Raw genomic sequence first — 21199 nt, 5'->3', positions numbered from 1 at the left:
TCCCAAGGAATTCTCTCAGAGATGGGTGAGCCTGGGAGCGCAGGCTTCTGGAATGCAGAGCCATCCAGGGCAAGAGGCCTAAGGAGCCGCGAACTCTGGCTGGAGAAACCTTCCCTCTGGTCTTGTTAAATCCAACAGCATAATTGCATCCTGCTGACCTTAATTCCCCTGGCGGCTTTAATTGGTCCTGGCATTGCCCAATTTCCTGCCCTGCCCCTGTAGAGGCAAGGAGGGTGGCTGTACAGCTGGTGCAGGAAGGGAAAGCCCCTTCTTAAGGGTGGGCAGGGGGTCTGGCAGCCCCCAGCTGGGTGGAGGAGGTTTCCCTGTGCCCCACCCCTGTGCCTCCAAGGGACCGCTGAGAAGAAGCTCCGGGATGCCCAGGGAGCAGCTGGTGGAGCTGAGCTCAGCCTGGGAGGGCAAGCAAGCTGCAGGCAGTTGTGTGGATGCGGAACCAGGCCAGCGTCTCATCCCAGTGGGAGGGACTGTGGAGGAGCCTGTAGGGACAGGTTGAGCCCTCTATCCGGGGTGAACACAATATTTGAGATCCCACAGTGCCGTGGGTACTGCCAAGCACTCTACGGTACATGTGCTCACTAAATGCTCCCAGCAGCCCTAGGAGAGAGGCAACCGGGCAGAGTGGTTATGAGCTGAGCCTTGGGTTAGATGGTTCACATCCAACTCTGTGACTTTGCCCTGTGACTCACTTTTCCTGTCACATCTGTGAAATGGGGATGAAATAGCTGACATTTATACAGCACTTACTGAGTACCCATGCACTGTTCTAAATGCTTTATATACCTCCCCCTGTGAGGAGGGTCTTGCCCTACAGATGAGGAGACAAGTGAAGGCATTTGCCTGAGCCTCACAGTTATTAGTCTCAGAGCTTCACCCAGAGAGCTCCTTAACCACTCCTCGGTAGGACTGTTGTAAGGATTGAATGGAGGACACTCATGAAGTCGCTTACCCCAGGGCCTGGCCCATTTAGTAAAAGTTCAAGAAATGCTAGTTATTATTTGGGAATCATAACAGTAACACATGTAGCAAATAAAGCCCCTTACGTTGTCCCAGCCTGGATTTGGGTCTCATTGGGAGGTGGCTCTGGATTTAAACTTGGGTAGTTTGAGGCTGTTCGATAGCTGTGCAACTTTAGGGACAAGCCTTTTACCCTCTCTCAGCATCAGTTTCTGCACCTTTAAAATGATCTAAGGGGCCAGCCCCGTGGAGCAGTGCTCGCGCTCTGCTGCTGGCGACCCAGGTTCGGATCCCGGGCGTGCACTGACGCACCGCTTGTCAGGCCATGCTGTGGCGGCGTCCCACATAAAGTGGAGGAAGATAGGCACAGATGTTAGCCCAGGGCCAGTCTTCCTCAGCAAAAAGAGGAGGACTGTCATGGATGTTAGCTCAGGGCTGATCTTCCTCACAAAAAAAAAAAAAATGATCTAACACTTGTCCCCTAAAGTCCCGTGTGAAGATCCAATGCGCTGGATAAAGCCCTCGGCAGAGCCAGGCATGGCCCTTAGCGGCGCACTCACTCAATAAACGATCGGTATTGACAACCACAGTAACAAGAGGACGTCAGCCAGGGCCGTCACAGTAGAGAAATCCCACAAATCCAGTCCACAGCGTTGCTGATCACTCAGTTATTTACTCACCAAACACTGATTGGCTGGGGACACACGTGGGCATCGTTGAACAGCTCCTGCCCTAGAGAGGCTCCCAAACAGTGTCAGTGGTGGGATCAACCTGGAGCTGAAGGAGGCCAGAGGAGGGGAGTCTGACATTTCAAGCTAAACCAGAATATGTTGTGGTGACGACCAAATAGAGGGCCAGGAGGTCTGGATAATAGGCTCAGAAAGCATTTCAACCTTCAGAATGCTATGAGACCCATAAAAGAGGTACCTAGCGGGGAGAGGGGGCGAGGCACAGGCTGGGAAATTTCAGGGAAGAAAGACAGACCTTTCTGGCTCAACTCTCTTCCTTGTGGAAGTTTGGGCAAGTTACCCACCATTTTGATCCTCCCCATCTTCATCTAGAAAATAGGATGAAAGCTCCCCACCAAGTTATTATCAAGATGATGTTTTAAGAAAGCATCATAAATCTAATAGCAGGCACTCAGAAAACAGGAGCTCCCTTCCCTTCGGAGAGCCTGGGTTCAGATCCTGGCTCAGTCCCTTACAAGCTGAATGGCTCTGGGTAAGTTACCTAACCTCTCTGTGCCTCAGTTTCCCCATCTGTAATCGTGCCTACCTCATGAGGTTGCTGTGAAGATCACATGAGTGAAGCTACATAAGAGCACTCAAGGAGGGGCCTGGCAAGTGCTCTACAGGCATTAATAAATATTTTGGCTTCCTGGAGGAGGCAGGCTGTCAACTAGACCTTGAAGGAGAGAAATGGAGGAGGGGAGGGACAGGTCAGGAGAGGACGGCCAGGCAGAGCAAAAGTGGACAAGACTGAGGAAGGAGCTCCAACTCGGGTCATTGCTAGCCTGCACCAACACGCCCAACAATTGCTTACGTAAAAAAAAAATCACTCATTTTGAATAATCACATAGTTCATGGTTCAAATAAAGAAGTAAAAGGGTATGTAGTGACGTCTCCCTCCCACCCCTGGTCCCCAGTGTCTTGCTTATCCTGCCAAAGAAATTCTTATGCATATAAAGTGAAAATTTATATATTATTACGTATATAATAACATCAAATATTATATATTTTACCCCCTTTTGCCCAAATGATAACATACTCTACATGCTATTCTGCACCTGGCTTTACTTTTTTTTTTTTCCACTTTGGAGGTTGCCTCGTATCAGTTCATTCACAGGTTCCTCACTCTTTTTTACAGCAACCTAATTTCCCATCACTTAGTGGTGCTGCATTCTTAAGTCATTTCCCACCCCCCCTTCTCCCCTCGGAGGGCAGGGGTTGTTTCCTCCATTTGATACTTAGAGGGGCTGAGGCTTGTCACAGTCAGGACCCGAACCCAGACGCCCATTCCAGAGCTATTCCAATGCACTGGGCTCAGGCTAGTTTTCAAAGTCCCCCTCAGAGAAAAGGTCTGGGCGGAGAGCCCCTGGGTGATGGAAGGCCCTTTGCATCATACCTCACCCTGGCCCATCTCAGGTTGTACACCTCAGGCTGGAGCGGCCCCCGGGTCACCAGTGTTGTGGAGGATCCTTGGAAAAGACTCTATCAGCTCCCTACTTCCAGGTGGGCCATTGGAGAGACCTGGCCCAGCTCTGCAGAGGGGCATAAGAGCACTGACCATCTCCCACAGCTGCTTGGGGCAAGCTCTATCCCCCCAGGAGACCAAAACCAGACATTTTCAAAAGAAAAGGCTTTTGGACATGTTGAGCAAGTGCCCCCAAGACAATTTCTTACCGAAAGATGCTCCAAGGAGGTCCGATGCCAGGGCCAGGGCTCATGGGCACAGAGCCGGGCACTGGGGCCAGGGTGATTATCCCTGGGCCTGCATGGCTCTAACCAGGTTCTGGGAGACCCCAGGAGATGTGGCATGCAGGTGGGCAGAGCCAGGGCCCAGCCTGGGCAGAGTCTGGCCTGTCAGCCCTGCCCGGGAGCCCCTCTTCTTGCAGGCCCCCTCCCCGACCCTGTCCAACCAGTGATACCCAGCAAGGCCTGGGAAAAGGCTGCTCCCCCAGGGCCCCAGGTGCCCCCTCCCTTTTCTCTTCCTGCTTGTTCCAACACCACTCTCTCCCCAGTCGGTCCATGGGAAGAATGCCGTGTCCTCTGAACGGGGGCCAAGAGTGACAGGTGGTGGCAGTCGGAGCTGCATGGCCCCTGGTGTAAGAGATCCTCTCCCCCGGCCCCGCCTCCCCTGCCTGCGCCCCTGCCTCCGCCTCTGCCCACCCGGCCCAATCCTTTACAACTGCCCCAGGACTGCTCCCGGGTAGCCGCTGCAAGACAGACGGCCACCAGGTTGCCCTTCTCTGCTCCAGGTACGTCTCTCCCCTCAGTCAGCTAGCCCTGGCCTCCTCTTGGCCAGGTAAGAGGAGGAATCCAACAGCCTAACATACCTCACTCTTCTTTCTGCAGCTAGAAAGACTTGAGTTAGACAAGCAGAAGCACACGCCTCCCTACCTCATGGCGACAGAAAACGGAGCAGTCGAGCTGGGAATCCAGAGCCCATCAACAGGTGCCAAGCTGGGGCAGGGGACGGAGGGAGGGGCTTGGGAAGGGGTGTTTGAATCCTGGGTTGGGCCAGGTCTTCAGTGGGAGTTCTGTGCCTGAGGCCTCTTTGTATGGCACATGGGGGACCCAGAAATTAGAATTACCTCTAGGTAGGGTTGGGCTGGTTCAAGGGCCTACATGAAGCCCTCCCTGAGAGACTGGGAAAATGTGAAGCCCCCATGGATGGTACCTAACCACTCAGAACAAGGGATGGGGTGGGGTGGGGGGGCGTCAAGGCCCACCAGAGGACCAGAGGCCTCCCACACGAGGCCTCCAATGTCCCGGCAGCCCATTTCTAGAGCCCATCAGGTGGCCCCAGAGGCTCCGTGGGACAAGCATTTGCAAATTGTTGCCGGGGTGGGGACCTGGGCCCAGAGCTGGTCTCTGGCCAGCCTGGCTGGGGAAGGAGGGGCAGAAGGGTGGATCCTGACTGGTGTCTCACCACCTTTGCAGACAAGGCACCTGGCGAAGGGGCAGCAGGCGAAGGACTCCCAGCTCCAGAGAAAGACCCTGCTCCTCCAGACCCAGAGAAGGATCCTGGGCCCCCAGATGCAAAGAAAGAACCTGGCCGCCCAGACTCAAAGGAAGAACCTGGTCCCCCAGACGCAAAGAAAGAACCTGGCCCCCCAGACTCAAAGAAAGAACCTGGCCCCCCAGACTCAAAGGAAGAACCTGGCCCCCCAGACTCAAAGGAAGAACCTGACCCCTCAGACGCAAAGAAAGAAGCTGATCCACTCCCCCTGAAGAAAGATGCCAAAGCCCCCACACTAGAGAAGGGAGGAGGTGCCCTGGCCCAGCCCTCAACTAGCAGCCAGGGCCCTGAGGGAGAAGGCGACCTGGGTGGGGGGCCTGCGGAGGGCAGTGCTGGGCAGCCTGCAGCCCTGCCCCAGCAGACTGTAACAGCCGAGGCTGGTGTCAGGAAGCCCAATGCCGAGCAGGGGACCTCAGGCAGCCAGGACCCCGGAGAGCCCCAGGTGCGCAAGAAGGAGGCAGAGGGCCAAGCAGCGGCCAGGAGGGGCTCACCTGCCTTTCTGCACAGTCCCAGCTGCCCTGCTGCTATCTCAAGGTGAAGACCCCCTGCCTGGGAGTGGAGAGGTGTCCTGTGGCTCTGTCCCCAGGGGCTGTGCTTAGCTCCTCTGTCTTGGGCATCATTGTCATCACATTCAGTGCTGGATTGGGTAGTTCTGACAATCACCTCCTCTGTTCTGGGCATTGGCCTGACCTCCTTGTCCCCCTGCAGAAACCAGGACTTTGTGATAATTCAAAGAAGCCCAAAATGTCACACGGGAGATGTCCTCAAAGACCTCTTTTCTGGGCATCTGGAGTTCAGACTTCCCCTTACTCCATGAACTTGGGTCTAGCCAAGGGCAGGGCTGAGATGTCAGGAGGAAAGGAAAACCCTTCTTAATATAATTATCAGTATTATGTGGAAAGATGACTAATAATGGGATTGGGAGATCATTACTAACACTTGCATAACCATAATATAGCACCAGTCTTATGATGCAATCAGTTATACTTACCTGAATGCTAATCATATTAATGAGGTTATTAGTGATATATTGTAAACCACAATAATAACACACTGTATCAGTTTGATTTATGTACTAATATCAGTTGTATCGCCACAGTTTTTATGAATCGAGAGCTACATAATCTCCCTAATTGAGTCTACATAATGATTAACCAAATCAACATTCCTACTAATATTTATTAATGCTTTGGTAGTCAAGATAATGACCACAGACATTTATGGTATTATTAATGTCTCTTGATTTTGCAATAAAGTGACTTCAGATGCATTACCCCATGTGTTTGGGGAGAGGGGCATGGTTGTATTAACTCCAGATTGCAGATGAGGATCTGGAAGCATCGAGACCTGCTGGAGGCCGCAGCGGGGCTGTGGCTGCTAAGGGCATCACCTCCGTGTTCTCACCTTCCAGCTCTAAGAAGCTACTGGCCGAGAAGCCCCCAGATGAGGCATTGGAGCTCATCTTTGAAGGGGTGCCGGAGACCCCTGGCCCCACAGATCCTGGGCTAGCCAATGCAGCAGCAGGAGGGAAGAGCATCCTGGACGGCAGCCAGAAGGAAGCAGGAGAGAAGGCCCCAGACCAGGCTGGCGAAGCTCAAGAGCAAGAGGACACCTCGAGGGGGATCGAGTTCCAGGCTGTTCCCTCGGAGCGATCAGAGGTGGAGCAGGCCCTCTGTCCCACAGCCAGGGAGGAAGACTGCTTCCAGATTTTGGGTAGGCCAGGGGCAGGGGGGCGCTGGGGCTCCCTGGGGCCCAGGGAGGAGGGAAAGGGGCTCCACGTCTCCCCATGTCTCCCTGTTTGGAGGACTGAACTGCTCTGAGCCACGCCTCACCCAGGCACATTCATCCAAGTGTCCACAACCCCAGGAAGTACGACTTCCTGTTCCTTTTTGCTAGATGAGGAAACAGAGGCTCAGAGAAGGGGAAATGGAGTGAGGGCTCAAAAATCCATAGCTAGGACGGGATTTGAACCTGTTGGAACAAGCCTGACTCTAGACTCACTTTTGACTTTCTTCTCCTTTGTCCACAATGGGGTTTTGAAGAAAATCACTCAGGTTACTGGAGCAACACCAACTCTCTCGACAGTGGAATATGAAGTCAGTCTGTAGAAGGGCTCCAATGCCAGGCTTTGGTCCTTAAACTACATTCTGGAGGGGGTGAGGAGGGTCAAGGGAGCCATAGAGGGCTCATGAGCTGAGGAGCGCAGGTGTCTGTGTGTGGGAGCAGTGACCAGGGAAGCTGGGCACTTGAGATAGGGCAGGACTGTGGAGTGGCCTTAACTGACCATCAGACAAGGAGCCTGTAGATTATTCAGCCGACAGCAGGGAGCCATTGAAGCATGACTGAGTTGGCCAACAGGTGAATAGGGAGAGGCCTGGGCAGGGGGGCGGCAGGGTTGGGGGTGGGGTGAGATGGGGTCAGGAGAGCCCAGAATGTCCTGACACCCCCCCTTCTCCAGGCTGAGGTGCCCTGGGAGCCCCGCCAGCCTGCCTGGTGAGCGGCACAGAGCCACCCAGACAGGGTGGGAGGGCCTGGCGGCTGGGAGGCAGCCAGGAGCCCTGCCTCCTCCCCTGAGCAGCGGCAGAGACCTCTGCCCCGCTCCGCCCCGCCCAGAAATCACATCCTCGGGGTAACAGGACCTGAACAACCTCCAAGAGCCGTCTGATTTATCACCATCCCGGCTTCCCTGCAGCCTCTTGCTATTTATAAAGAGGTTTCCATTCCCGATGACTCAGCCTGTCGGCAGCCAGGAACCGCTGTTCCCCCTGGTTGCCACTAGGTGGCAGCCACTCCCTACTAAACATCTCCGTCCCTGTCTCCTCCCCGGGGCCCAGGTTGGACACCCGTTCCACAGGTCGGGCCAACTTGTGGGTGGTGTTCGAGAGGACGGTAGGCAGATCCCACCACCTACCGCATCATTCAGACCTAGTAACCCCGATCTGACACTCCACCATTATAGCTGCTTTTTTTTTTTTAATGGAAATACAGATAGCTTGGGATGGGGTCTTCATACCTTATAATGCAAGAGGGTCGGAGAAGTCCAATCAGCCATCCCCATTGTTGTGCTGGGAGAAGCTGAGCCCCGCTCTGACAGAGGCAGAGGCCTCCCAAGGCCATTTTGTGTGTTGGTCGCAGAGCTGAAATTGGAAACTGGGCCCCTTAGCCCTGTTCTGGAGCCAGCTGTCCCCCAGGTATCACTCAGTGAACTTCCCTGGATGAGACCCAGGCCAGGCAGGAGGGGGTGGTGCCAGGGTGAATCCTCAACAGCCCCCAGCACTGACTGTGATGGTACTGCTCTGCATCCTCAGATGATTGCCCGCCACCCCCGGCCCCCTTCCCCCACCGCATCGTGGAGCTGAGGCCCGGGAATGTCAGCAGTCAATTCAGCCTGAACTCCAAGGAGGCGCTGGGCGGGTGAGAGCTGGGACCCCGAGCCCCCGGCCCACGGGTAGGAGGGCATCGAGCCCCCGGGGCCTCACATCTTCTCTGTGCAAGACCCAGACACACCCCAATTGGACATGTGGACATAATTCTTCTAGGTGGTCACACCCATCATGTACTTGCTGTCACACAGGCTGATATACACTCATGTCACTGTCACTCACACAGACACACCATCGGTCACTCAGTGTTTTCCATAGGAAACGCACAGTGTTTTCCTGTCTGTCTCAGTTTCAGGCACCACACTGACCCCCTCAAGGTGATTCCTGCTTGGTAAAAAGCCCTGAAGTTGCTCTCCCCGGGGGCCCAGAGCCCCAAGGCCCCTGTCGGTCACAAGCCTGTGAGCTGTCACATCAGGGGCCGTCCTTCAGATGAGCCTACCCTTCTTGTGCCCATGGTTTGTGTGGTTCCGCCATTGTCCCTGCAGTAGAGCTCACAGCTTCAGGAGGGAGTCATGGCTGGCTGGGGCGAGTGCCCGCATCTCACATCAGGGATCCAGACGGGAACAGAGCACAGGTCCCCTGCAGCCCTGTGCCCCTTGCGACCCCCTCGCTCCCAGCCTCTTCTCTCTTCAGCGGCAAGTTTGGAGCAGTCTGTACCTGCACAGAGAAATCCACAGGCCTCAAGTTGGCAGCCAAGGTTATCAAGAAACAGACGCCCAAAGACAAGGTAGTGGGGCTGGTTCCACAGAAAGGGGAAGGGATCCTTGGAGTGGGTGCCTCTTGCCTCCCTCTGCCCACGTGTCTGCACTAGGGCTCTTGTGTGCCAACCCTGATGCCCCAGAGATGTCACATGGATAGACACATGAACAGACAGACGGCCCTGGCACAGGCCTGACACCCCTCACCATAAACCGGACACCTCAGTTAGTGAACTTATCCTGGGGACTTCCCCTTCTAGGCAAGGGATAGTCATGCTCTCTGTTTGGTTCAATTCAGCAAACACTGATAAGTGTGGGCTCTGAGCCAGGCCCCAGGCTGGGCACTGGGGGTCCCAAAGTGGAGGGAACATGGACCCCGCCCTGGGTACACAGGCCCAGTCCAGGGCTCTGCCTCCAGCACCCAGCCTGGGAGTCGTTCAGAGGAGGCTGAGAGCAACGTCTGTTCAAAGAATGAATGAATGAATAAAAGCAGAGGCTCACATGGAGTGAGGGAACCGGGTGTGTGAGGAGGTGATGACAACCTAGAACCTGGTCTGGTGAGAGCTGTAACAGGAAAGCTGGGGCGGGGGTCAGGAGGTGGGCAGAGGAGGCTCCTGACACAGTCTGTGGGGTCAGGGGAGCTTCCTGGACAGGCTCTCTGCTGAACGAAGGCTTTGAATAAGGAAGAACTATTTTCCAGTGGAGAAGGTGGGAAGGAGAGTTTCAAGCAGAGGGGACTGTGGGAGGAAAGGCTAGAACAGCAGGTACCTGCTGGGAACCCTTGAGCTGAGGCGGGGAGAGCCCAGGAGTGAGGTTATGGGCACTCCAGGCAGAGACCGCAGCACGGGCAGTGGCCCGGAGCCCAGAAAGAGCCTGAGAAACAGCTCCAGAGTGCTGCAGCCCTGACTTCCCATCAGAGCACTAAGCACATCTGGAAGGCCTGTATTTTCTGTGGCTCTGTCTTTCTCTGCCTCTTTCGCTTGACATCACCTGGACTTGTGTTACTGACTGCTGGGTTCCCAGGTCTCTATCATGGACCTGGCTCAGCATAGATGCTCAAGACATATGGGCTGTCTACACTGATTGGAGTCAGCTATTGGTTAAATAATTACTGAGCACTTTTTCCATGCCATTTACCCTGCCGGGTGCTAGGGAAATGGTAGTGAATTAAAAAAGTCCCTGTCCTCATAGGCTGACATGCTAGAGAGGAGGGACAGAGAGTTAAAAAACAAACAAAGCAAAAAGCAGAGTGTCAGGAACAGAGAAGTGCCAGGAAGAAAAATAAAGCCGGGTAAAGTATAGGGAGTGTGGGGCCGATGGGGCCGTTCTGATAGGGTGGTGAGGTCAGGCCTCTCCAAGGAAGTGGCGTGGAAGATGAGCTATGAACAAAGCAATGGAATAATGGGAGAAAAGGAGCAGCAACAGGATGCTCTAGGGGAACGGGTCGGGAGAGCCTTGATTTCTAGTATTTGCCAATTTCCTGGGTGTAAATATTCCCACCATGGCTGATTTCAAGCTACCAATGTGACAACTGGCTTGCAAAGTTTCTGAAAGTGACAAATAATGATGGCTTAGACTTGGAAGGCAGAGGTGGAGGAGGTGAGAAATTACTGGATTTGTAATCCATTTTGAAGGTAGTGTGAAAGGATTTACTGATGTGGGGTGTGAGGAAGCGAGGATAAGAGAGGAATTTGGGATAGCTCCTAACTTTGTGTCCTGCCCACCTGGGTGAAGAGTGCTGTCCTTCTGCTGATGGGCAAGCTGAGGGCAACTCAACTGTGGGGAAGAGGTACCAAGGGTTTAATGTTGGACATGGTAGATTTGAGATGCCTATAGACATCCCAGGAGAATGGCAGTTCGGCAGATGGAGATGTGGGTGTCTGGAGTTCAAGAGAGCACTTGGAGGTGGAGAGATGTATTTGGGAGTCAATCACGTTGGGATGGAATGTCAAGTCATGGGACAGGGAGACTGTAGAGAGGGGAGGGATGAGCGGGGAGGACTGGGCCCTTGGGCCCCCTGATATTCACTCAGGAAGAGGAGAGGAAACCAGCAAAAGAAAGGTGTCCCACCAGGAATGACTGAGTGTGGTGAGCACACAGGCTTGGAGGTGGGGAGATGGGAGGCAAGGAGCCAGAGGCGAGGAGGCTAGCAGTGGTCCAGGCAAGGCCTGAGAGGTCTGGTCTAGGGCGCAGGTATGGCGGGTAGAGGGCAGGGAGTGATGATGCTTGCACGGCAGCCTTGTCTCCCCTGGTTCCCAGGAAATGGTGAAGCTGGAGATTGAGGTTATGAACCAGCTGAACCACCGCAATCTGATCCAGCTATATGCGGCCATCGAGACCTCGCACGAGATTGTCCTGTTCATGGAGTAGTGAGTGCCGGCAGTGGGAGTGGGGGGGCCGGGTGAGGGTGCCAGTGGACCCAGAAGCAAGCCTGTAGAGGGGTCTGTGCACACAGCATCGAGGGCGGCGAGCTCTTCGAGAGGATTGTGGATGAGGACTACCATCTGACTGAGGTGGACACCATGGTGTTTGTCAGGCAGATCTGCGACGGGATCCTCTTCATGCACAAGATGAGGGTTCTACACCTGGACCTCAAGGTACTGAGGCTGGGGCCTCCCGGGAGGGGTCGGGAGCAGCATCCAACCACCTGAAATCAGTGTTGCAACCAGCCATCCCTCCATCCTCCCATCCTTCCTTCTCTTCCTCCATCCATCCTTCCATCTGTAGATTCAAAAAGGGTTTATTGAGCACTTACTAAGTACCAGGAGCCGGGGATACAACAGAGAGCGAAAAAAGACTTAGTCCTAGCTCTCAGGACTCCTAGTCCAGTACTAAGTACTTGTTGACAGAGTCTTGCAGTCCCGTGAGCCCCCAGCTGGGTGTCTCACACATAGAACTTGCTAGTAGGTGTTGCACAAGCACCTGCCTCAGTGCTGGCCCCCGAGAGGCACTGAGAATGTTCATTTATTCAACAAGTATTTGTTGAGGGCCCATGGTATGCCAGGCAGTGTTCTAGGTGATGGAGATCCAGTGATGAACAAAATAGATAAAAAATGCCTGCCCTCCTGGAGCTTAGGCTCTCAAAGGGGAGTCAGAAAAACAAATCAATAAGTACAGTGTCAGCGCAGCAATACCCATGTGATAGGCGCTAACAAAAATGTTTAATGAAAGAATATTTCTATCCCTCTTGTGGCTCTGCTCGGTACCTTGCATGTAGCAGGTCAGGGAGAGCAAATAGGTTTTATGTGTCACAACAGCTCTGATCAACTGGTAGTGGCTGCCTGGAGCTTAGTGACGTCAGCCATGGTGTGGAGTAGGTGGGAGCAGCGTCCTTATGGCAAGTGTTAATGTCTGTAGGGTAAGTGGCAAGGCCAGTGGGGGAGATGAAATGTGAACACTGGGGTGGGTTAGCACCCATCAGCTAAGTGGATAGTGCTTTCATTCATTCATTTGATAAACACGTACCGAGTACCCGCTCCTGTGCTCTTGTGCGCTGTGCTGGGCACTGGCGTTACTGTAGGCACGACAAAGGACACACCCCTGTTTAAGGGAGTCTACAGGCTAGTGGGGGAAACAGACGTATAAAATAATAACCAAATAAATAGGTCATTTTAAACGGTTGAAAGTGTGATGAAGTACATGTGAGCAACGGGGAGACGTGTAAGGTGAACTTGGAGAAGCAGGCAAGGGGCAGAGCTTGGAGGTCTAAAGCAGGCCAGGGAGACGCTGCTGCTGTGGGCTAACCCCACACCGTGCTTCCGAGGGGTCAGAGCTGCACAGAGTGCGGACTCCTCCCAACAGCCTGCTGGGACAGGTGTGCTAGTATCATCCCACTGACAAGTGAGGAAGTGAGGCGGTAAGGAGATGGCTTTCAATGGGGCCAACGTGGCAGCAGGGAAGTTAGGGGACTGTTGTAATGAGCCAGGAGAGAGCTAGGTGGTAGGGGCTGGAGTCAGAGGGGCAGTAGGGAGGAAGGGGAGTAGCCAGATGATGGACACCTTCTGGAAACAGAGCAGATCTGACGTTTGGATGGGGTGGGGGTTAGGGAAGGAAAGAGGAAGGGGGCCTCCTGAGTTTCTGGGCGGAGCCGGTGCCTGTGTGGTGGTATTGGAGGCCTGCCATTCCCCCATGAAAGCCACTTTCTTTGGGAGTAGAGCCGGGTTCCCAATTAAAATGCAATGCCCTGGGAAGAAGCTCAGCCTTAAACCTCTGTATCCTAAAATGTGTTTTTTTCAGGATAGCAATGTTTTTTTAAATCAGAAAAGGGGTTTTCACAGTCAAGTAAGTTGGGTGAGCCATTTTCCAGGCCTCCTGGATGCAAAGCTTCTCAGGAAGTCCCGTGTCCTCCGAAAGGAGGTCTGAGTCTGTCTCGTTTCCCCAGACGATGTATCCTGGGACCTTTCTTTCTTCCCTGTTTTGGTGGGAGGTCAAGTCGAGCTATTAAGTCATCAGTGTCCTGCTCTGACTGAATGCAGCAGTTCAACAAGGGCCTTCAGACAGCCTTTCCTTAGAGGCCTCGACTCAAATGCCCACAGAGCCCCGAAAATAACGGAACCGTGTTCAAGGGCCAGGTCAGGGTGGTGGCGGCCCCCGGGGACCGGAGGACTTTTGCTCCGTCTCAGGGGTCAGCAGCAACTCACTCCAAGCAGTGTGTGGCCGCGTGGCTGGGGCTTCCGGTGTTCCAGGAGGTGCTGGAAATCAGGAAATCAGGGGTTTTGTGTGAAATCTCCTGCCTTTTAACCATTGTTAACTGTTTAAAGTGTTTCTGCCCTGCAACCTCAGATTAGTCCTGTGTCCTTGTGTTCTATGAAGAGGAAATGGAGGCCCAGAGCAGGGAGGGACCAGCCTCGTGGTAACTCCATTCACACGCTCACCTGTGCTTGGGCCCAGGATTCCTGGGAGCCTTGGCTGAATACCTAGGGGGCGCCTTTGTTGGACACTGAGGGTGGGGAGCAAAGAGGCCGGGAGAAGACGATCCCTGTCCTGGAAGAGCCAGCCCACTCGTGGCCTGTCCACCCCACCCCCACGCCACGGAGTGCACTGTGGGTTGTTGACCAGTGGCAGGCAGAGTGATGTCAGGAGACCAGTGCTAGAGTCAGACAGTCCTGGGGTCAAGTCCTGGCTCTGCCACTTACTTACTGGGTGACTGCGGCCAAGTCCCTTCTGTGTCTGAGCCTCGGTTTTCTCAACTGTGAAATGGGGATGGATGGTGACAGCGCCTGCCTCCTAAAGATGTTGAGAGGACTGATGAGCTAACAAGCAGAAAGTGATTGACCCGGGCCTGACGTTTGTAGGTGTCCTCATCTCTAACTGGGAAGAAGGAGTAGCACAGCTGAGAGTGCACACGGAGCAGCATGAAGCCCTCTGTTCCCAGGGGCTTCCTCTGGGAGCCTGGAGCTGGTGGTTTCTTTCTCTGGTCTCTGGAGCTCTGGCCCTGAACTGGCCTCCCACCTGGGGCACAGCTCTCCTCTGCAGCCTTCAGTTTCTCCATCCTCAGAATTGCTAGAACATTGTTGTTCTTTCATGGCCTTAAATGAAGGAAATTCCCCCCTCAGAAGCCTTGTGCTGCAGGACTTGTACGAGTCCCTCTGGGGGCCTCGGGATCCTCATCTGTGCCTGGAGCCGGCAGGTCCCAGGGTCTCCAATGGCTGTCTGTTCTGGCGGCTTGGGCCTCTGTTCAGGGAGCCTGGGACTTGGGTGGACCTGGACGGGGAGGGAGGGGGAGCTGGGTCAGAGGCCAATGCCAGCCACTCCCCTCTCCTCAGCCAGAGAACATCCTGTGCGTCAACACCACGGGCCATTTGGTGAAGATCATTGACTTCGGCCTGGCACGGAGGTACCACCTGGTGGGTGGGGAGGGCAGAGTGAGCCTCTGAGGTGGGCCGGGGGCAGGGGAGGGGTAGAGGGCACCTGGGGACGGGCTGGGAGCTGTGCTCTGAGCTCTTGGTCTCATCCCCAGGTACAACCCCAAAGAGAAGCTGAAGGTGAATTTTGGGACCCCGGAGTTCCTGTCGCCTGAGGTGGTGAATTACGACCACATTTCGGATAAGACAGACATGTGGAGTATGGGGGTCATCACCTACATGCTGTGAGCCCTGAGGGAGCACGCTGTTCACAGGGTTGGGGCACATGGGTGGGCAGCTGAGGCCAAGATTGGCCTCGGGTCTCTGTGAGGTGGACCCACTTTCCCGCTCCCTCAGTCAGGGGTTTGCTGGGGTTGGGAGTGCTAGGGAGAACCAGGAAAGGGGAACTTTGGAGCCATTTTATAGACAGAGAAACCAAGGCTCCTAAAGGCATACCATCCCAGCCCAGGGCTCTAGACAACAGATCTTTATGACCCAGGGTAGGGGCAGAGGGGTAGTGGGCATTTTTTGTGCATTCATCATTCCTCTTCTTCATTGTAACCCTGGGAAGCTGGGATGATTATGCCCATTTTACAGATGAGAAGAATGAGGCTCAGAAAGGGGAAGTGACTTGCCAAAGGTCACCCAGCCAGATTCAAACCCAGGTCTGTCCCACTGGAAAGGCTGGGGGTCTTTTCAGCACATGGTGCTGCCTCTTAGGATCTCCCCCCATCCCCTGATCCCCCAAAGGTGACTCAGCATTTCCAATCTCACGTCCCTGCCCCCTGCCATTCCCTCCCTCCAGACTGAGCGGCCTCTCCCCCTTCCTGGGAGATGATGACACAGAGACCCTAAACAATGTTCTATCTGGCAACTGGTACTTTGACGAGGAGACCTTCGAGGCCGTGTCAGATGAGGCCAAAGACTTTGTCTCCAACCTCATTGTCAAGGACCAGAGGTGAGGCTCCCCACAGGACGCGAACCCCGTGTGTGCGAGCCCAGTGCATGTGGGTGCCGTCAGGGCGGGAACAGGGCCAGAAGGCTGGCTGGGCTCCGGTTCCCCAAGGACATGCCGCCCACCCTCACCCTCCCCACAGGGGCCGCATGAGCGCTGCCCAGTGCCTCGCCCACCCCTGGCTCAACAACCTGGCGGAGAAAGCCAAGCGCTGTAACCGACGCCTCAAGTCCCAGATCTTGCTTAAGAAATACCTCATGAAGAGGCGCTGGAAGGTACTGCTGGACGGGGGGTGGGGAGGAGGGAGGGGCTGTAAGGCGGGCCGAGCTCCTGGCGCCAGGTCCCGGGCCCCACCAGCCCTGCCTTGGCAGATTCTGTCGACCAGGCCTGGCCCTGTCTGGAAAACAGGGTTGGCTTTTCTCTCTTTGTCCTGGGCTGTCTCCTGACCCTCCACCCGCCCCCTCCACCCTAGGGAGGGGCGTCCATCTGGGGCTTGGGCTCAGGAAAAGGTCTCTGACCCCATCCCAGGCCTCCTCCCTTCATTTTACAAATATTTATTGGGCATGCACCACTTCTAGGCACTGGGGATGCACTAGTGGACAAAAAGATAAGGATTTCAGTCTTTGTGGACTTACTTTTGGTAGGTGGAGGGGAGTTATTAAAAGGGGTTAAAAGGGGCCGGCCCCGTGGCTTAGCGGTTAAGTGCGCGCGCTCCGCTGCTGGCGGCCCGGGTTCGGATCCCGGGCGCGCACCAACGCACCGCTTCTCCGGCCATGCTGAGGCCGTGTCCCACATACAGCAACTAGAAGGATGTGCAGCTACGACATACAACTGTCTACTGGGGCTTTGGGGGAAAAAAAAATAAATAAAATTAAAAAAAAATTAAAAGGGATTAAGGAAGGGCTCTAGAAAAATATAAGGATGGTCAAGAGTGCCAGGGGAGAGGTCGTACTTCTAAGTGGGGGTGGTCAGGGAGGGCTCCCTGAGAAGGAGCGTGTGAACAAAGACCTGAGGGAGCTGAGGGCTGAGCCATTCCGAGACTTGGAGGGAAGAGTGTCCCTGGCAGAGGGAACAGCCAGTGCAAAGGCCCTGAGGCAGAAGCACAGTTGATGAGTGTGAGGAATAGGTAGGAGGCCAGTACAGCTAGAGTGGAATGAGCAAGGGGGCAGGGGAGATGAGGTCGGAGAGGAGCGGAAGGTAGGGCGAGAAGGGACTTGTTGACCATGGCAAGGGGTTTATCTTATACTTGGAACGAAATAGGAGCCATTGAAGCATCTTGAGCAGAGGGGTACTCAGGTCTGGCTGACCTATCTGTTGAATGAAGGAATCCTGGAGAGTGCAGTGCCATGGTGCCTCCTGTGGCCATTTTGGGCATTGCACCCTCCCTGGCCTCTGGCCCTCCTGGAACGAAGGGGACCTTAGGAGATGCTCAGCTGTCTCACAGCTTCTCCCCTGCCCTGGTGCTGACTGGGACCCCTCTCCCTCATCCCCCAGAAAAACTTCATTGCCGTCAGTGCTGCCAACCGCTTCAAGAAGATCAGCAGCTCGGGGGCACTGATGGCTCTGGGGGTCTGAGCCCCGGGAGTGGCTGAGGCCTGGACGCAGCCACACAGCGGCCAGGGCTGAGGCCACACAGCCCAGAAGGCCCGAGCAGACAGGCCAGATCCCCAGGGCGGGCTGGCGGGGACAAGGCTGCACCAGGCTGGGAGGCTCGGGGCTCCCCACGCCCCCGCGCAGCGACTGCTTCCCCGACGTGAGCCGCTCGGATGTGGCCTGACTCCATCCTGCTAATGCCTCCCCGGACAGGGCTCTGCCCACCAGCCACAGCCCAGATGCAGGGGCCCCTTGTTCCCTGCCCAGCTCCTCCTCTTGGAACTGCTGCCCTGGTGACCCCTGCTTGGCCCCACTGGGGCATCCCCGGCCTGGGCTTGCTCCTAGCTGGAGTGGGAGGGCTGGGGGTCCCAGTGTGTGGGGTTTCTGCGGTTGTGGACAGGAGGCTCTCGGTGGGGCAGGAAAGCAGTGAGGCCGGCTCCCGAGGCCCAGCTGCCAGGGGAGACAGAGCAGGCTTTGTGAAAGAGGACCTCCATGCCCCTGCCCGCCTCCCCACTCCCGGCAGATAAGGCCTAGCACACACCATCTGGCCCAGGCCCGGCCCCCCGCCCACCTTCCTTGCGACCACCAACACACAGGAACTCTCTGTGAGAGAGAGGACGCCCAGCCCAGGCCTGCCGGAGGGGGAGGGGAGGGGCCTGGGGGACACGGGAGACCACCCCCGAGCTTGCCTAAGGGCCAGGCCGGCCCAACCCACCACTCCAGGCCCCCCTCCCAGGGGTCCCCCACGGCCTCAGATGATGGGGTCAGCAGGCCCAGGAGGAGTGGGAAGGCCGTCGGGCAGCCCCCAATCTGCTCTCAGCTTGTGCCTTGTAAATAAATGTACAGGTTGGACGTGGTCTCCTTCCCTCCGTGTGCACACCCTTGGGTGGAGTCCCAGACGACCGCTGTTCCCTGAGCACTGCTGCGTGCCAGGCACTTCAGTGACGCCCGTCAGTATGCGGTATGGTGGTGACCGATGCGGCCTCAGCAGCCAGACTGCCCAGTGCGTGATCTGGGCAAGTGACTTCCCTACTTTGTGCCTCAGTTTCCTCATCGTGAGAGGGAGGTCAGAGCACCAGCCAACATTTATTGAGTGATTACTGTGTGCCAGGCTCTATTTAAGCACTTGTATGTATATTAACTCATTTACTCCTCACAGAAAGGTTGAGGTGGATATTCTTATTATTCCTATTTTACAGAGGGGAAAACTGAGGCTCAGAGAGGGGAAGGAACTTGAAGGCTACTCAACAAGTCAGAAACTGAGGCTTGAAATGAGCTCTTCTGTCTCCCAGAGCAAGGCTCTGCCCATGAGCCCACCCTGCTGCTCGCCAGAACAAGGTGTAAGCAGAAAGCAGAGTCTCTGAGTCTGTGACACCTTTGCTGGGCCTGCAGTGGTGGGGTCTCCCAGGAGGCTTGCAGGGACAGAGCTGTTCTCTGCTGTTTCCCGCTGGCCACAGCCCGCCTCACCCCAGGCCTGCGATGCAGAGGCAGGGTGCTCCTGGAGGAGCAGGGGAAGAGAGCTTAACCCTAACAGGGTGCAGCCTTTCTGGCTGTGAGGACAACGGAGTCAGAAGGGGGACTGGCCTAAGGGTTGCCCACCAACTGAGACCTTGACAGTTCATCCCGCCCCTCCCTGCCTCCTTGAACACTGGCTGGAGGGCGAGGTCAGGGTATTCACCCCCACCCTGCCCTCTTCCAGCACGTGTGTGCAGAGTCCTGCTGCCGCAGGTGCCACATGGGGTGGGGTGTGGGGACTCTGGGGTCAGAGCCAGCAGGGCTGGGGCCTGGGGAGCCTGTTGGGCTCCTGGCGGGAGATGTGCTTACGGGCAAGGCCCCCAGGGCTGTGGATCCCTGCTCGCCTGACCGCCCGCCCGCCACCTGCCAGCTGGGCCGGGCCTGTGGTTTCCTCTGAGTTCTCGTGGCCTCGCTGGCCCCCACCCAGGCTGAGCCTCGGCCACACAGCGTGATGATGAGGGATGAGTCACCACAGTGGTTGGGGGAGAAAATGAGGTCCAGTGAGAGCAGAGATCCAGGGCCTGGATCCAGCAGGGGAAACCGAGGCCAAAATGAGGAAAGCCCCTCAGCAGAGACCGCACAGCTGGGACTAGAACCCAGGACTCCCGCCGTCCAGGACAAGCCTCAATTTCCTCCTCTATCATATGAAAATGACCACCTCAGCTCTGCTCTCCTCCGCCACTTGTAGGGCCACTGTAACAATCGAGAGTGAAACAGGGTGCCCATTCACCATGTTTCACAGGTGAGGAATCAGGTTCAGAGAGGAAAGTGACTTGCCCAAGGCCATGCAGCAAATTAACATGTCCTGGGCAGCAAGCCCACCCAGAACCGTGGAACAAGGCTGATCACTGCCTCTGCCCCCATCCCTCCCAGGAGCACCATGTAGAAAGTTCTTTTTGATTCATCAGGTGCCTCCTTTGGGCCTCCACTGGTCCCTGGAGGGAATAATATGGATGGGGAAATAGGGGTTCAGAGAGATTTTGTTCCCTCCAAAGGCCACAGAGCACACCCAGGAAAAGCTGGGATGGCAGCCCTGGTGTGGGGCTGAGTCTGCCTCTCTGCAGGCCTGGGCCCAGCCCCACCCTTTCACTAGAGCTCGCACACCCAGCAGCCTCAGGGGAAAAAGCTTTTTCACCCTAGGAGCCACCGTGATGGAGGGAGTGAATCCTCAGCGGGTTTGGGCCTGCCAGCTGGGCTCTGCCGGGGCCAGGGCCAAGGTTCTGGGTGTGGGGTTCTGCAAGTCCCAGGGCCAGGCTGTGAGCGTCCCCTGCCCCTTGCTGGGTGTGCCCTGCCTGCCTCAATACCTCCTCCTGAGTTGTTGTGGGCTCCTCCTGCATGGTGCACATCACAATGCCAACGCTGTGACCTGCCCTGCCAGGTGCTCTGTGCCGCGTGGGTATGCTCTGCACGGTATCCTGGGCCCCGCTGTGGGCTAAGAAGGGTTAACACTCTCAATGGGACAACTCCTTCTGGCTGGTCCCAGCCCAGAGAGCGTTCCTCCAAGACTATTTCCTGCCTCTGGGCCTCGGCCAGGCCCGCAGTGACCACCCCCATGGGTCCGAGGCCGCATCTGGTTTGGATTACACCAGGGCTGGTGACGCTGCCTTTTCCTGTCTGCGTCCAGTGGCCTCGAATTCCACTGGCCACCTTGGACCCAGCAGGGCAGCGGTGGGAAAAGATACAGCCAGTGACAGGGCTGCCTGGAGGGCGTGAAGCAGCTGGGGTTGTCCTGAAGGATGTGCCCACCTGGACTACGCTCCCTTTCATGCAGCTACCCACACACCTGTTCCTTCCTTGATGCCAGTGGGTGTTAGTCACTGAGCACCTGGCACGGTACCAAGTGATTCCTCTGTGTGAACTCATCCCTGCCCGAAGGGTGGGTACCTTCATCACCAGCATTTCACAGATGAGGAAACTGAGGCACAGGGAGTTGATGGACAAGTCCACAAGTTCCCAGCCAGTAAGCAGGGGAGTCAGGGTGCAAAGCAGGTAGTCTGACTTCTGACACATCCAATCACTTCACAGCTAGTTGTTGAGTCCCTGCTCTGGGCCTGGCCCCAATCTAGGGCTGGAGACGAGTAAGTCATGGTCCCGCCTTCAGGGAGCTCATGGCCTCTGGAGTCCCAGAGGGTGGGGAGGTTGGGGATCAGGGTGAAACTGGAAGGACATGGAAGAAGACATTAACCCCTATTCTCTTCTCTCCAGTGGGAGTGACATCCAAGCCCAGAGCAAATAAGAGCAGACCGTTTCCAGATAGAGCGAGAAGGGTGTTCCAGGCAGAGGGGATCGCATGTCCGAAGACTTGGAGCTGAGAACAAGCTTATCTTGGAGCATTCCAGTGGGGCTTTGACATATGATGTAGCAGGAAATAAGTCTGGAGAAGTTGGCAGGGCCCCCAAATGCCAGGCTGAATAAGGGCCATAGGGAGCCATGGAAGGGTTTTGAGCAAAGGAGGGACATGGTCAGATCTGTGGTTTAGAAGAATCCCTGCAGCCAGGG

The 21199-nt window shown here is 55.8% G+C and overlaps 1 protein-coding gene across 1 annotated transcript; it reads left to right on the top strand.

Annotated features, from left to right (window-relative positions):
- Positions 1-1245: 1245 nt before the first annotated feature.
- On the top strand, positions 1246-18026 carry MYLK2 (myosin light chain kinase 2). The gene is made up of 12 exons (XM_058562973.1): positions 1246-4146; positions 4635-5247; positions 6125-6426; positions 8022-8127; positions 8730-8823; positions 11054-11163; positions 11250-11391; positions 14560-14630; positions 14754-14882; positions 15443-15595; positions 15735-15867; positions 17087-18026. The coding sequence occupies exons 1-12, from the start codon at positions 4095-4097 to the stop codon at positions 17165-17167; spliced, it is 1986 nt and encodes a 661-aa protein (XP_058418956.1). The 5' UTR covers positions 1246-4094; the 3' UTR covers positions 17168-18026.
- The last annotated feature ends 3173 nt before the right edge of the window (positions 18027-21199 follow it).

The sequence above is a fragment of the Diceros bicornis genome, chromosome 19 (genome assembly GCF_020826845.1).
Source record: "Diceros bicornis minor isolate mBicDic1 chromosome 19, mDicBic1.mat.cur, whole genome shotgun sequence".
Taxonomy (NCBI): domain Eukaryota; kingdom Metazoa; phylum Chordata; class Mammalia; order Perissodactyla; family Rhinocerotidae; genus Diceros; species Diceros bicornis.
This window is presented reverse-complemented; position numbering and strand designations above follow the sequence as displayed.

What these genes read in the sequence shown, in the direction of transcription:
- MYLK2 (XM_058562973.1), top strand. Translation starts at nt 4,095, where the DNA reads ATGGCGACAGAAAACGGAGCAGTCGAGCTGGGAATCCAGAGCCCATCA. An exon ending in AACAGACGCCCAAAGACAAG is followed by an intron (nt 8,824 to 11,053) that starts GTAGTGGGGCTG and finishes CCTGGTTCCCAG; the next exon opens with GAAATGGTGAAGCTGGAGAT. An exon ending in GACTTCGGCCTGGCACGGAG is followed by an intron (nt 14,631 to 14,753) that starts GTACCACCTGGT and finishes TCTCATCCCCAG; the next exon opens with GTACAACCCCAAAGAGAAGC.